Source organism: Schistocerca nitens, chromosome 6 (genome assembly GCF_023898315.1).
Source record: "Schistocerca nitens isolate TAMUIC-IGC-003100 chromosome 6, iqSchNite1.1, whole genome shotgun sequence".
Classification (NCBI taxonomy): Eukaryota; Metazoa; Arthropoda; class Insecta; order Orthoptera; family Acrididae; genus Schistocerca; species Schistocerca nitens.
This window is the reverse complement of record NC_064619.1, coordinates 572355791-572367888: the sequence shown is the minus strand read 5'-3', so window position 1 is coordinate 572367888 and position 12098 is coordinate 572355791. Positions and strand designations below refer to the sequence as shown.

The 12098-nt window shown below is 43.2% G+C and overlaps 1 protein-coding gene across 3 annotated transcripts in view; it reads left to right on the top strand.

The window, feature by feature from the left end:
* Window positions 1-5645, top strand: part of LOC126262807 (cytochrome P450 6k1-like) — a 100714-nt gene extending 95069 nt beyond the window's left edge. For all 3 annotated transcript variants that reach the window (XM_049959648.1, XM_049959647.1, XM_049959649.1), the window contains exons 7-8: window positions 2199-2450; window positions 5334-5645. In XM_049959648.1, the coding sequence (XP_049815605.1) occupies window positions 2199-2450; window positions 5334-5506 (425 nt within the window). In that variant the 3' untranslated portion in view covers window positions 5507-5645. The remainder of the gene's footprint in view (window positions 1-2198; window positions 2451-5333) is intronic.
* Window positions 5646-12098: the final 6453 nt, after the last annotated feature.

The window sequence follows — 12098 nt, the reverse complement described above, 5'->3', positions numbered from 1 at the left end:
ACCATTTATTTCGTGACTTGCTCTAATAACGTTACGATGCTAGATAGTGAGACGGGATGGGTAGTCACGTTCAGGTCGAATTTCTGCGTCCGATTAACGATCTTTGATCTGGTACATCTACCAACCGGAATGCCGTTTTTAGGCAGTCTTCCACGTACGTTTAGTATCCCAATCTCCACCTCAAAAAATGCAAAAATCAAAGTTAATATGAGTTACAGACAGATATTACACACGTGTTCCCTCTCTTAGGATAATGTAAAAGAGCTGTGAGAGATTTGAGATTTAACAAGGCAGGAGGGATAGATTCCATTCCATCGGAACTTCTAAAAAAATTGGGCGATCTGGCAACCATACGTCTATTCTTCATGGTAGGTAGAGTCTATGAGACATACCATCAGACTCTCGTAAAAATATCGTTCACGCAATTCGGTTCAAATGGTTCAAATGGCTCTGAGCACTATGGGACTCAACTGCTGAGGTCATTAGTCCCCTAGAACTTAGAACTAGTTAAACCTAACTAACCTAAGGACATCACAAACATCCATTCCCGAGGCAGGATTCGAACCTGCGACCGTAGCGGTCTTGAGGTTCCAGACTGCAGCGCCTTTAACCGCACGGCCACTTCGGCCGGCACGCAATTCGGAATATAGCAAGCGCAGATAGGTGCGAAAATCATTCCATATTCAAATTGACAACTCATGCTTCCAAGTTAGTGACAAGAATAATATACAGAAAAATCGAAAAAATCTAGGAACTATTAGGTGACGGTTATGTTCGCTTTAGGAAAGAGGAAGGGACCGGAGAGGCTTTGCTGACTTTGCGCTTGAAAATGAAAATAATAGTGAAGACAGATCAGGCGTACATGAACTGACATGCAATACTTATCAGTCAGTATGCATAGCACAAATATACAGGAACTTTGAAATAAAATATTCTGAACACTTCAGAGCTCTAAATAATAACAGCTCAAAAAATACTAAAATATAGCCCCAGCCTATACCAAAAACTAACAACGGAAGAGTTGGGGTTGGGTTGGGTTGTTTGGAGGAAGAGACCAAACTGCGATGTCATCGGACGGGAAGGACGGGGTGGGAAGTCAGCCGTGCCCTTTCAGAGGAACCATCCCGGCATTTGCCTGGAGCGATTTAGGGAAATCACGGAAAACTTAAATCAGGATGGCCGGACGCGGGATTGAACCGTCTTCTTCCTGAATGCGAGTCATGTGTGCTAACCACTGCGCCACCTCCCTCGGCAACAACAGAAGAAAACGTCCACATATAGAAGACAATAGCGTAAGGAAATCAGATTATAACTAAATAGTCTACACTACGCAAAGGCGCACTATTTAGAATATTAAAGGGACTTTCCAGAAAAGATGACACAAACAGCTAAAAAGTACAAACACACGAAGAAAGAGAGAGAGAGAGAGAGAGAGAGAGAGAAAGAGGGAGAGACAGGAAGTAAACAATATTCAAATTTGGCGCCCAACTTACTTGAGAGCAAGCGAACAACAACCTGGGATTGGACACACAATAACACGATGTTTTGGCAAAGTTAAATGTTGTTTACAAATGAATTTTTTGCAAAATATGGGTATTATGTGTATGTGATTTTTAATAACTCATGCGAAAGCAAATGAAAAAGGATTTGCCAAAGCGAAAGCTAAGTAGTAGCAAATATGGTAGCGAAATATGTTCACACGACGAAATAACGTTTAGGTATAAACGGTTGTGTTTATTCGCCGACGAAATTCACATTAAATTCATTTAGTTGCCGATGATAATCTGCCAGCAGATGATAATGTTCAGAGGGTTCTGCATGAACGTATAATGAGAAATTAAGATAATGACAACAACAAATAAAAACTGCCTTTAGGTCTAATTTTCGTAGATTGTTTATCACTTACAATGTATTCACTTTTCAAAAATTTGAGTAAGGATAACCCATTGACTGTGCTAGAAATGTGGTGAAGCATATTTGGGTCATTTGAAATATCAGTTCTTGCATAATGGTTTGACCACATATCCAATAAATCATTTCATAATAGTAAACCAATGGGAATGTCAGCAGTACACTTCAGAGCAACCCGCCAGACCACGGAGTCAAAGAACTCCATTTAGTAACGATATCACGAAATAAAATAATAACTGCAATTAGTCAGTGAGAGAGGATACTTTAATCCACTGTTTATGTTACAGAGACGCTGAGGAAATATCCACCAGTTGTGATACTTAATAGGGAGAATAACGTCGAGTACAAGATTCCTGACAGTGACGTCGTCCTGGACAAATTGACTCCAATACTGATCCCCGTGTACGGCCTGCAACACGACCCAGACTACTTCCCGGACCCGGAGCGCTTCGACCCCGAGAGGTTCTCTGAGGAGCAAAAGGCGCAGAGGCACCCCTACGTCTACCTGCCGTTCGGAGAGGGGCCTCGCATCTGCATAGGTGAGTCACGGAACTGGCAGCAACTTCGCTGTTGCAAGATGCTTCTTACAAGGAAACCTACAACAAAACTACGCCGGTGTTCCATTTCGCTGAAAAGAGTGTCAAATGCCTCTATCCATACAAGAGGCCGTGTCAAATGCCTCCATCCATACCAGAGGCCCTGTCAAATGCCTCTATCCCTACAAGAAGCCGTGTCAAATGCCTCTATCCATACAAGAGGCCATGTGAAATGCCTCTATCCATACAAGAGGCCGTGTCAAATGCCTCTATCCATACAAGAGGCCGTGTCAAATGCCTCTATCCATACAAGAGGCCGTGTCAAATGCCTCTATCCATACAAGAGGCCCTGTCAAATGCCTCCATCCGTACAAGAGGCCATGTCAAATTCCTCTATCCATACAAGAGGCCGTGATATTTCCGTCTATCTCATTGTATTCATTATCTGTGTCTCTAGTTCATAGTATATTATAAGAATACAGTTCTGCTTCTCTCTTCTTCTTTCAAATTCAATATCTGCCCTAAGCAGGGTCTAATGTTCAAGAATTCATCTTAATATTCTTTAAATCGTCCATCTAAAGTTCATCTTCATTTATTAGGGTCTCCGAATATATTTCTAGATACTAGGATGCAAATCAAGTTGCTTTAAATACACGCTGTAACGGTCGTGAGCGTTAGTCACCTTTGAGATTGGATTTGGTGAGTTGATGTTAGTCAAGAATGACTTTAAGGCGAAAAGACGCCATTACCAACACCTCACTGAGTTTCAACGAAATTGTGTATTAGGGCTACCAGAAGTTAGAGGTTCCTTCTGCTATACTGCAGAACGACTTGGCTGGACTGTGGCCATTGTACATGATTGCTGGCGGCGATGGTCACGAGAACGTACCGTCGCAAGAAGACCGGGCTACAGACTGCCACGTGGCACTACCGAGAGGGAAGACCATCGTGTTCGACGTATGGCTCTTGCACATCGTACAGTATATGCAGCAGCAATTTGAGCAGCAGTTGGCGCTACGGTGACCCAATGAACTGTTACAAATCCATTACTTTAAGGGCATATCCGATCCAGACACTCTGTAGCGTGCGTTCCGCTGACCCCAAACCACCGCCATTTGCGACTTCCGTGGTGTAATGCAAGAGATCGTCAGACGGAATGGAGAAGGTCTGTTGTGTCGTGTGATGAAAGATGGTCCCGCCTCGATGCCAGTGATAGCCGTGTGTTGGTTAGGAGGCAAGTTGAGGACCTGCAACCAACCTGTCTGCGTGCTCGACACTCTGGACCTACTCCAGGAGTTATGGTCTGGGGTGCGATTTCGTATGAGTGTAGGATCACTCTCGTGGGTATCCCAAACACGCTCACTGCAAATTGCATGTCAGTCTGGTGATTCGACCAATTGTGGTGCCATTCTTGAACAGCGTTCCAGGGGTGTTTTCTAACAGAAAAACTCTCGCCCACATACCGCTGCTGTAGCCCAATATGCTCTACAGAGTGTCAACATGTAGCCTTGGCCTTGCTCGATCACCAGATCTGTCTCCAATGGAACACGTGTGGGACCTCATCGGACGATAACTCCAGCGTCATCCACAAACACCATTAACCCGTCCATGTATTGACTGACCAAGTACGTACAACAGGCATGGAACACCACCCGGCGCCTGTACGACACAATGTATGCATATTTGCATGCTTGAATTCAACATTCCGGCGATAAACCGTTTATTAATGTTTATTAATACAGGGAGTGAAAGGCTATTTACAATTTGTACAGAAAGCAGATGGCAGTTATAAGAGTCGAGGGGTATGAAAGGGAAGCAGTGGTTGGGAAGGGAGTGAGACAGGGTTGTAGCCTATCCCCGATGTTATTCTATCTGTATATTGAGTAAGCAGTGAAGGAAACAAAAGAAAAGTTTGGAGTAGGTATTCAAATCCATGGAGAAGAAATAAAAACTTTGAGGTTCGCCCATGACATTGTAATTCTGTCAGAGACAGCAAAGGACTTGGAAGACCAGTTGAACGGAATGGACAGTGTCTTGAAAGGAGGGTATAAGATGAACATCAACAAAAGCAAGACAAGGATAATGCAATGTAGTCGAATTAAGTCGGGAGATGCTGAGGGAATTAGATTAGTAAATGAGACACTTAAAGTAGTAAAGGAGTTTTGCTATTTGGGGAGCAAAATAACTGATGATGGTCGAAGTACAGAGGATATAAAATGTAGACTGGCAATGGCAAGGAAAGCGTTCCTGAAGAAGACAAATTTGTTAACATCGAGTATTGATTTAAGTGTGAGGAAGTCGTTTCTGAAAGTATTTGTATGGAGTGTAGCCATGTATGGAAGTGAAACATGGACGATAAATAGTTTAGACAAGAAGAGAATAGAAGCTTTCGAAATGTGGTGCTACAGAAGAACGCTGAAGATTAGATGGGTAGATCACATAACTAATGAAGAGGTACTGAATAGGATTGGGGAGAAGAGGAGCTTGTGGCACAACTTGACTAGAAGAAGGGATCGGTGGGTAGGACATGTTCTGAGACATCGAGGGATCACCAATTTAGTATTGGAGGGCAGCGTGGAGGGTAAAAATTGTAGAGGGCGACCAACAGATGAATACACTAAGCAGATTCAGAAGGATGTAGGTTGCAGTAGGTACTGGGAGATGAAGAAGCTTGCACACGATAGAGTAGCATGGAGAGCTGCATCAAACCAGTGTCAGGACTGAAGACCACAACAACAACAACAACAACAACGTTGCTATGAATACATATCTGTAAATCTTCAAACTTATACAGCATAGCTAGTCGTCAGTTCATGATTGACAACTTCTACGATTACAGAATGTGGTAAACTATTATTAGCAAGTAACAGATTTTTCTTGTTTCAGGCATGAGGTTTGGGCTGCTGCAGACGAAAGTGGGTCTTACACATATACTCTCAAAATACAACATAGAACCGTGCGAGAAGACCGTCCGCAGTCTGACGTTCGTACCAAGGGCATTTGTCCTCACACCAGAGGGAGGTATCCAGTTGAGACTGAGCAAGAGAAACAAAGTGTAGCAATTATTATGTACCATTATGTAGTTTATATAAGTTATCTCATTGTTTTCATAACTGTACATATTATAATATAGATATTTGTCTTATTCAATGTTTCATGTAAAATATTTTGTAATAAATAAGATACTGTGGGGTTCAACCAATTTCTGAGAACGCTTTACATAAAATATACAAGGACTGTTCAACAAGCAATGCAACACCAGTGTTGTGTGTGTTTCATTCACAAAGTAATGCAAAGAAAGCAGGTTCGTTTTCTTCAGGAATCTAATAGGCCATATTATTCCCCACTCTTTTGGCTACGAAACCCTATTTTTCAACATATTCGCTGTACGATGTGATGGCCTTAAGGCACCTTACTGGAGGGCCTGTGTACACACGTGGTACCACTCTACTGGTCAACGTCGCGTCGGAGCCAACGTCTTGTTGCATCAATAAAATTGTCAGGATCAGCCCGTAACGCGCAGGGCAATTCGGCAGGGCCGGTACTTCGTTGTTTCTTACGGCTTTCTGTTGTGTGGCGAGGAACCCAGCCTGCACACACCTTTGAGTACCCAACTGGTGGACGAGTGTGTCTGCAGTACCAACAGAAACGTCCAGTCCAGCAGAGAGGTGTCACCTCGAGTGAGAGTGTCCGCACGTTCCAACATTGCAGGAGCCACAGCTGTGTGCGGCCAGCCGGCACGCAGGAGATTAGACATGTTGGTGCGACCTTGTTGCAGTGGTGACAGACGACCCCCTCAACGGCTCAGCGTTCACTGCCAGGTCTCCGTAGGCATTCTGAAAGCGACGATGATTATCTGTGATGCTGCGGTTTTCCTCCAAAGGAAACACAATGGCCGGCCGCTGTGGTCGAGCGGTTCTAGGTGCTTCAGTCCGGAATCGCGCTACTGCTACGGTCGCAGGTTCGAATTCTGTCTTGAGCATGGATGTGTGTGATGTCCTTAGGTTAGTTAGGCTTAAGTTGTTCTAAGTCTAGGGGACTGATGACCACAGGTGTTAAATCCCATAGTGCTTAGAGCCATTTGAACCATTTGAAACACAATGACAACTCTCTGCTTGGAACGCAACACCGTGACAGACGCCATTTTGAAGGCTATGTATAATTCCTGTCACAATTCGAACTTCATGACATTACAGAAACTGTAACGAAAATATTCCACCATGTCCAGGAACAAATTCCGCATTTTTCAACTGAAATTAACCGAGAAAAAAAACGTTGCATTACTTACATCTACATCTACATCTACATTTATACTCCGCAAGCCACCCAACGGTGTGTGGCGGAGGGCACTTTACGTGCCACTGTCATTACCTCCCTTTCCTGTTCCAGTCGTGTATGGTTCGCGGGAAGAACGACTGTCTGAAAGCCTCCGTGCGCGCTCTAATCTCTCTAATTTTACATTCATGATCTCCTCGGGAGGTATAAGTAGGGGGAAGCAATATATCCGATACCTCATCCAGAAACGCACCCTCTCGAAACCTGGCGAGCAAGCTACACCGCGATGCAGAGCGCCTCTCTTGCAGAGTCTGCCACTTGAGTTTATTAAACATCACCGTAACGCTATCACGGTTACCAAATAACCCTGTGACGAAACGCGCCGCTCTTCTTTGGATCTTCTCTATCTCCTCCGTCAACCCGATCTGGTACGGATCCCACACTGATGAGCAATACTCAAGTATATGTCGAACGAGTGTTTTGTAAGCCACCTCCTTTGTTGATGGACTAAATTTTCTAAGCACTCTCCCAATGAATCTCAATCTGGTACCCGCCTTACCAACAATTAATTTTATATGATCATTCCACTTCAAATCGTTCCGCACGCATACTCCCAGATATTTTACAGAAAATTACATTTGTCTATGTTAAGGGACAGTTGCCACTCCCTGCACCAAGTGCCTATCCGCTGCAGATCTTCCAGCATTTCGCTACAATTTTCTAATGCTGCAACTTCTGTGTATACTACAGCATCATCCGCGAAAAGCCGCATGGAACTTCCGACACTATCTACTAGGTCATTTATATATATGGTGAAAAGCAATGGTCACATAACACTCCCCTGTGGCACGCCAGAGGTTACTTTAACGTCTGTAGACGTCTCTCCATTGATAACAACATGCTGTGTTCTGTTTGCTAAAAACTCTTCAATCCAGCCACACAGCTGGTCTGATATTCCGTAGGCTCTTACTTACATGCCACTCGTAGATCAGTACAACAAGAAAATTCACAGCAGCTTCGTTTACATGTATCAGTTTGGAAAGTCACATACGGCATTCATCTGCGATATAAGATTTAATACAGTGATAGAATATGAAAACTTTCTGAGGTTCATTATCCACATAAAAGTGTAGTTCCTCCAAGGTCGGAGGAAAACAAACGTATACCGTGTCCAATGGACTATGCATAGTAAAGCACTGAAGTGTTTAAAACAACCTTCAGGTGAGGGCAGCTTCACTTTTTTATGACAGCTTTCACCATGGGCCGATATCTCTATATTTAACTACAATAAAACATTGCCATCAGTCAATATGACTCCGTCTCGTTTAAGACTACGTACTTCAGACGGTCTTTTTGTTTAGACCCATCTTTCTGTCTCTCTGGTGCAGCCATAAGCTTTTAATGACATAAAATAATTGTCAAGGAAATGAAGAATTGTGCACGAAAAATCCGTGGTACAAATTAAACAAGACAAAACATCTGAAAGTAATAGCATGCAACAGGTATCACCTACACGACAACTTTCAATATGGTTATTCATATTAAAATTATGTCGATGTGAAAATTAATGTCAGACCATAAATGCCTTTCCTATCTTTCAGGTTCTAACTTGTTTGTTTACTGAATAACGCACCATTCATTCGCTTTAGCTACCCAGGAAGGTTGCAATGGATATTTTAAATTCCTTTCTCTGCTGGGTTTATTTTGCTGTATCGTCTGTAGGTATTGATTAAATGAAAGATATACACGGAACTCATCCACCAGAATATCCGAGCGCCCGACAGCGCCGCTTCCTTAATATGGGGAGACGAGTCTGCCCTAGATCGAATCCGCCTCGTGGAGTAACGACGAGGTAAGCCTGCAGGCTGGTTTTCAGGCGGTTTCACCCACTCGGCGACGTAAATATCAGGCTGGTATCCACTTAACGCCTCAGACAGACGCTAAGCAAACATTTAGAGAACATTCGCACTCTTGAATATGAGATTTACTCTAAAGCAGGAACAGCCACAGTGTGCCAAACTTCACACGTACCGCGTGTGCGGGCCATGTGCTGGCCAAGGTCCGGTCTGCCACTCGGCTTTGTTCAGTCCTTCTCGGAAGTGCGTCGAACAGCGAGACATTCTCTAGCATTGCGCTGCGGCACTTATCGGTCGACAGAATCGTGGTGTTATTGCTGTGTACCCCTCGCTATTTGTTTATGGTATGTAGTACCTTCCCAGGTCCAGTGGGTGTTTACAAAAGAAGAGTCAGTCTAATGACCTATCTTCACAATATTTTAAAATGAATGGGAATGACAGAGGAGAGCGATGCGATTTATCAGCTCACATCAGCGACGGGTACTGTATACATGCCATGAAACGATACTGCAATCCCATGCAGAAAGAGTTTAAAGATTTAGTCGACAATGAAAGACCAAAAAGGTTGCATCGATAGACAAACGGCAATCATTGTTCTGCACATCGAGCACTATGTGCTCAATTTTCAGGCATGTAGCACGTGAAGAAACTAGTGGTACGAAAAGTAAAGTTTCTGATGTCGAGCGCATTATTCCATTGTCATTTGCAACAGTTGTCGACTGAACTTAACAAATAGTATTGATATTTCATATATAGCTGCGAAGTACGTTGGTTAAGTCAAGGGGAATGCCTGGAACGATTTTCCGATTTAAAACACACTATTGCTGCATTTATAAAGGAGAAATGACTGCAGAAACGAAAATTAGGACATTCAGAACTGATGGCAGAGTTCGCATTTAAGTGGACTTGACTGGACACTGCCCACACTAAGTTTTTTGTTAGCAGAAGAGCCAACACAGTGTTACGAGTGGAGGCCGAAATGCACGCGTTTTAGCTCACGCAGGCTGGCGTGAGGAGGGAAGAACTACGAGGTGCGGCTAGAAAAAAACCGGACTGATGCTGGAAAAAACATTTATTTACAATTATTTACAATTTCATGTTATCTCCTTTAATGTACTCTCCTCCTCGGTCTCTACACCGCTCCATACGAATTTTCCACTGCTCATAGCAATGCTGCAGATCATTTTCGGTAAGTCCATACATTACTTCCGTCGCTTTTTCTTTTACTGCTTCAACAGTCTCAAATCTAGTTCCTTTCAAAGCTGACTTGACTTTAGGGAAAAGAAAAAAGTCACAGGGGGCCAAATCAGGTGAGTAGGGTGGATGATCTAAGATGGGAATGTTGTGTTTTGCCAAAAACGTCTTCACTGACAACGCACTGTGAGCTGGGGCATTGTCTTGGTGAAGGATCCATGACTTTTTTCTCCACAAATAGTTCCGTTTTCTCCGTACTCGCTCACGTAGGGTAGCCAGGACGCTAATGTAGTAATGCTGATTCACTGTTTGTCCCTCTGGTACCCAATCAATGTGCACAATCCCTTTGATGTCAAAAAAAAAAAAATCATCATTGCCTTGAATTTCGATTTTGACATTCGTGCTTTTCTTTGTTGTGGAGAACCAGGAGTTTTCCAATGCATCGATTGGCGTTTAGTTTCTGGATCGTAAGTAAAAAACCACGATTCATCGCAAGTAATAACATTTTGTAAGAAGGTGGGATCACTTTCAATGTTTTCCAGGATGTCAGAACAAATCATTGTTCGGCGTTCCTTCTGTTCAATTGTGAGACACTTTGGAACCATTTTTGAACACACTTTGTTCATGTTGAAACTTTCATGAAGAATCTGCCTAACACTTTCCTTGTCAACTCCTGTTAACTCAGACACTGCTCTGATTGTTAAACGGCGATCTTGTCGAACAAGTTTACCGATTTTTTCAATGTTTGCATCAGTTTTTGCTGACAATGGTCTGCCAGTGCGAGTGTCATCACTGGTGTCTTCGCGGCCATCTTTAAATCGTTTAAACCACTCAAACACTTGTGTTCGCGATAAACAATCATCGCCGTACACTTGTTGTAACATTACAAACGTTTCACTTGCAGATTTTCCTAGTTTGAAACAAAATTTGATGTTAACACGCTGTTCTTTCTGTACACTCAACATTTTCCGACGCACAGACAAAACGTCAACTACTTAAAACAGACGCCACGGGCAGACTGAGTGCAGGAGGCAGATGAAACTCGAGCAGTAGGCGGAGCGAGAGTCACGTGACAGGCCACGCGACTTTCAGCCTTATTGCATTCGATTTATTGTTTCACCAGTACTAGTCCGGTTTCTTTCTAGCCACACCTCGTATACTGAAGTGAGGTCTGGTTCATGACAAGGAATGAGAATTCAGAAAGCGGACGTAATTAGTTTGATACTTAACTTTAATCCATTAATGATGAACGTCGCTCTTGACAGTACGTGAGTCACAATATTATCTGTTCAGAAGACATTCTTGAAGATAGTACTTATAGTAACTGAATATGGCGCCTTGCTAGGTCGTAGCAAATGACGTAGCTGAAGGCTTTGCTAAACTGTCGTCTCTCCAAATGAGAGCGTATGTAGACAGTAAACCATCGGTAGCAAAGTCGGCTGTACAACTGGGGCGAGTGCTAGGGAGTCTCTCTAGACTAGACCTGCAGTGTGGCGGCGCTCGGTCTGCAATCACTGATAGTGGCGACACGCGGGTCCGACGTATACTAACGGACCGCGGCCGATTTAAAGGCTACCACCTAGCAAGTGAGGTGTCTGGCGGTGACACCACACTAAGACATTGCAAGGTAACTTCTTTTTTATTCGTTAGGAATCCATTTATAAAGAAAGTAGTGTTTTACAATGGAAACATTCTGACAAAGCCAGTCCAGTTCCCTAACGCCACTGGCGTCAAAGAAAACATGAGGTGTGAAGGACTCATTCTGGTCTTGAAAGATTAGTTTTACACAGGTTTTGAGGAGACGGTCAATCTTGCATCTGTTTTCAAGCTGTTTTCGAGACCGTTTGCCGTTTCAGTTGAAAGCACCCCTGTGTACGTGACCTGCAAGGTAATTCCAGTTTCAATGACAAATCTTTTTGCATTAAAATTGTACACGACGGCTAAATTGCTTTCCTCAGGTAGAGTATCCATAAAGAGGTTGCAAAGGTGCTACAATATTTTCGTCGACATGTATGTTTGAAATATCTTATTTTGACTATGAAACTAAATAAGTCTCAATTACGTGGAAATTTGAGTGCGAAGCTCTGTGAAATGTTCTGCGTCTGTCCGTATGCCGACAGTTTGTACCAAATAAAAATTATATTATGTCATCAGCGCGTCAAAAATAAGTAAATAATACTGAAAATTCGTTCTGCTTGTGATCTATGTTGTTGAGAAATACGAAATATAGAACAAAGTTATTTGCAGTGCGACTGCACTGCCATTTGAATGCGGCGCGTTCTCAATTTCCCCTCCACCCCCTCCGCGCGCTCTGACAGCGTGGCGT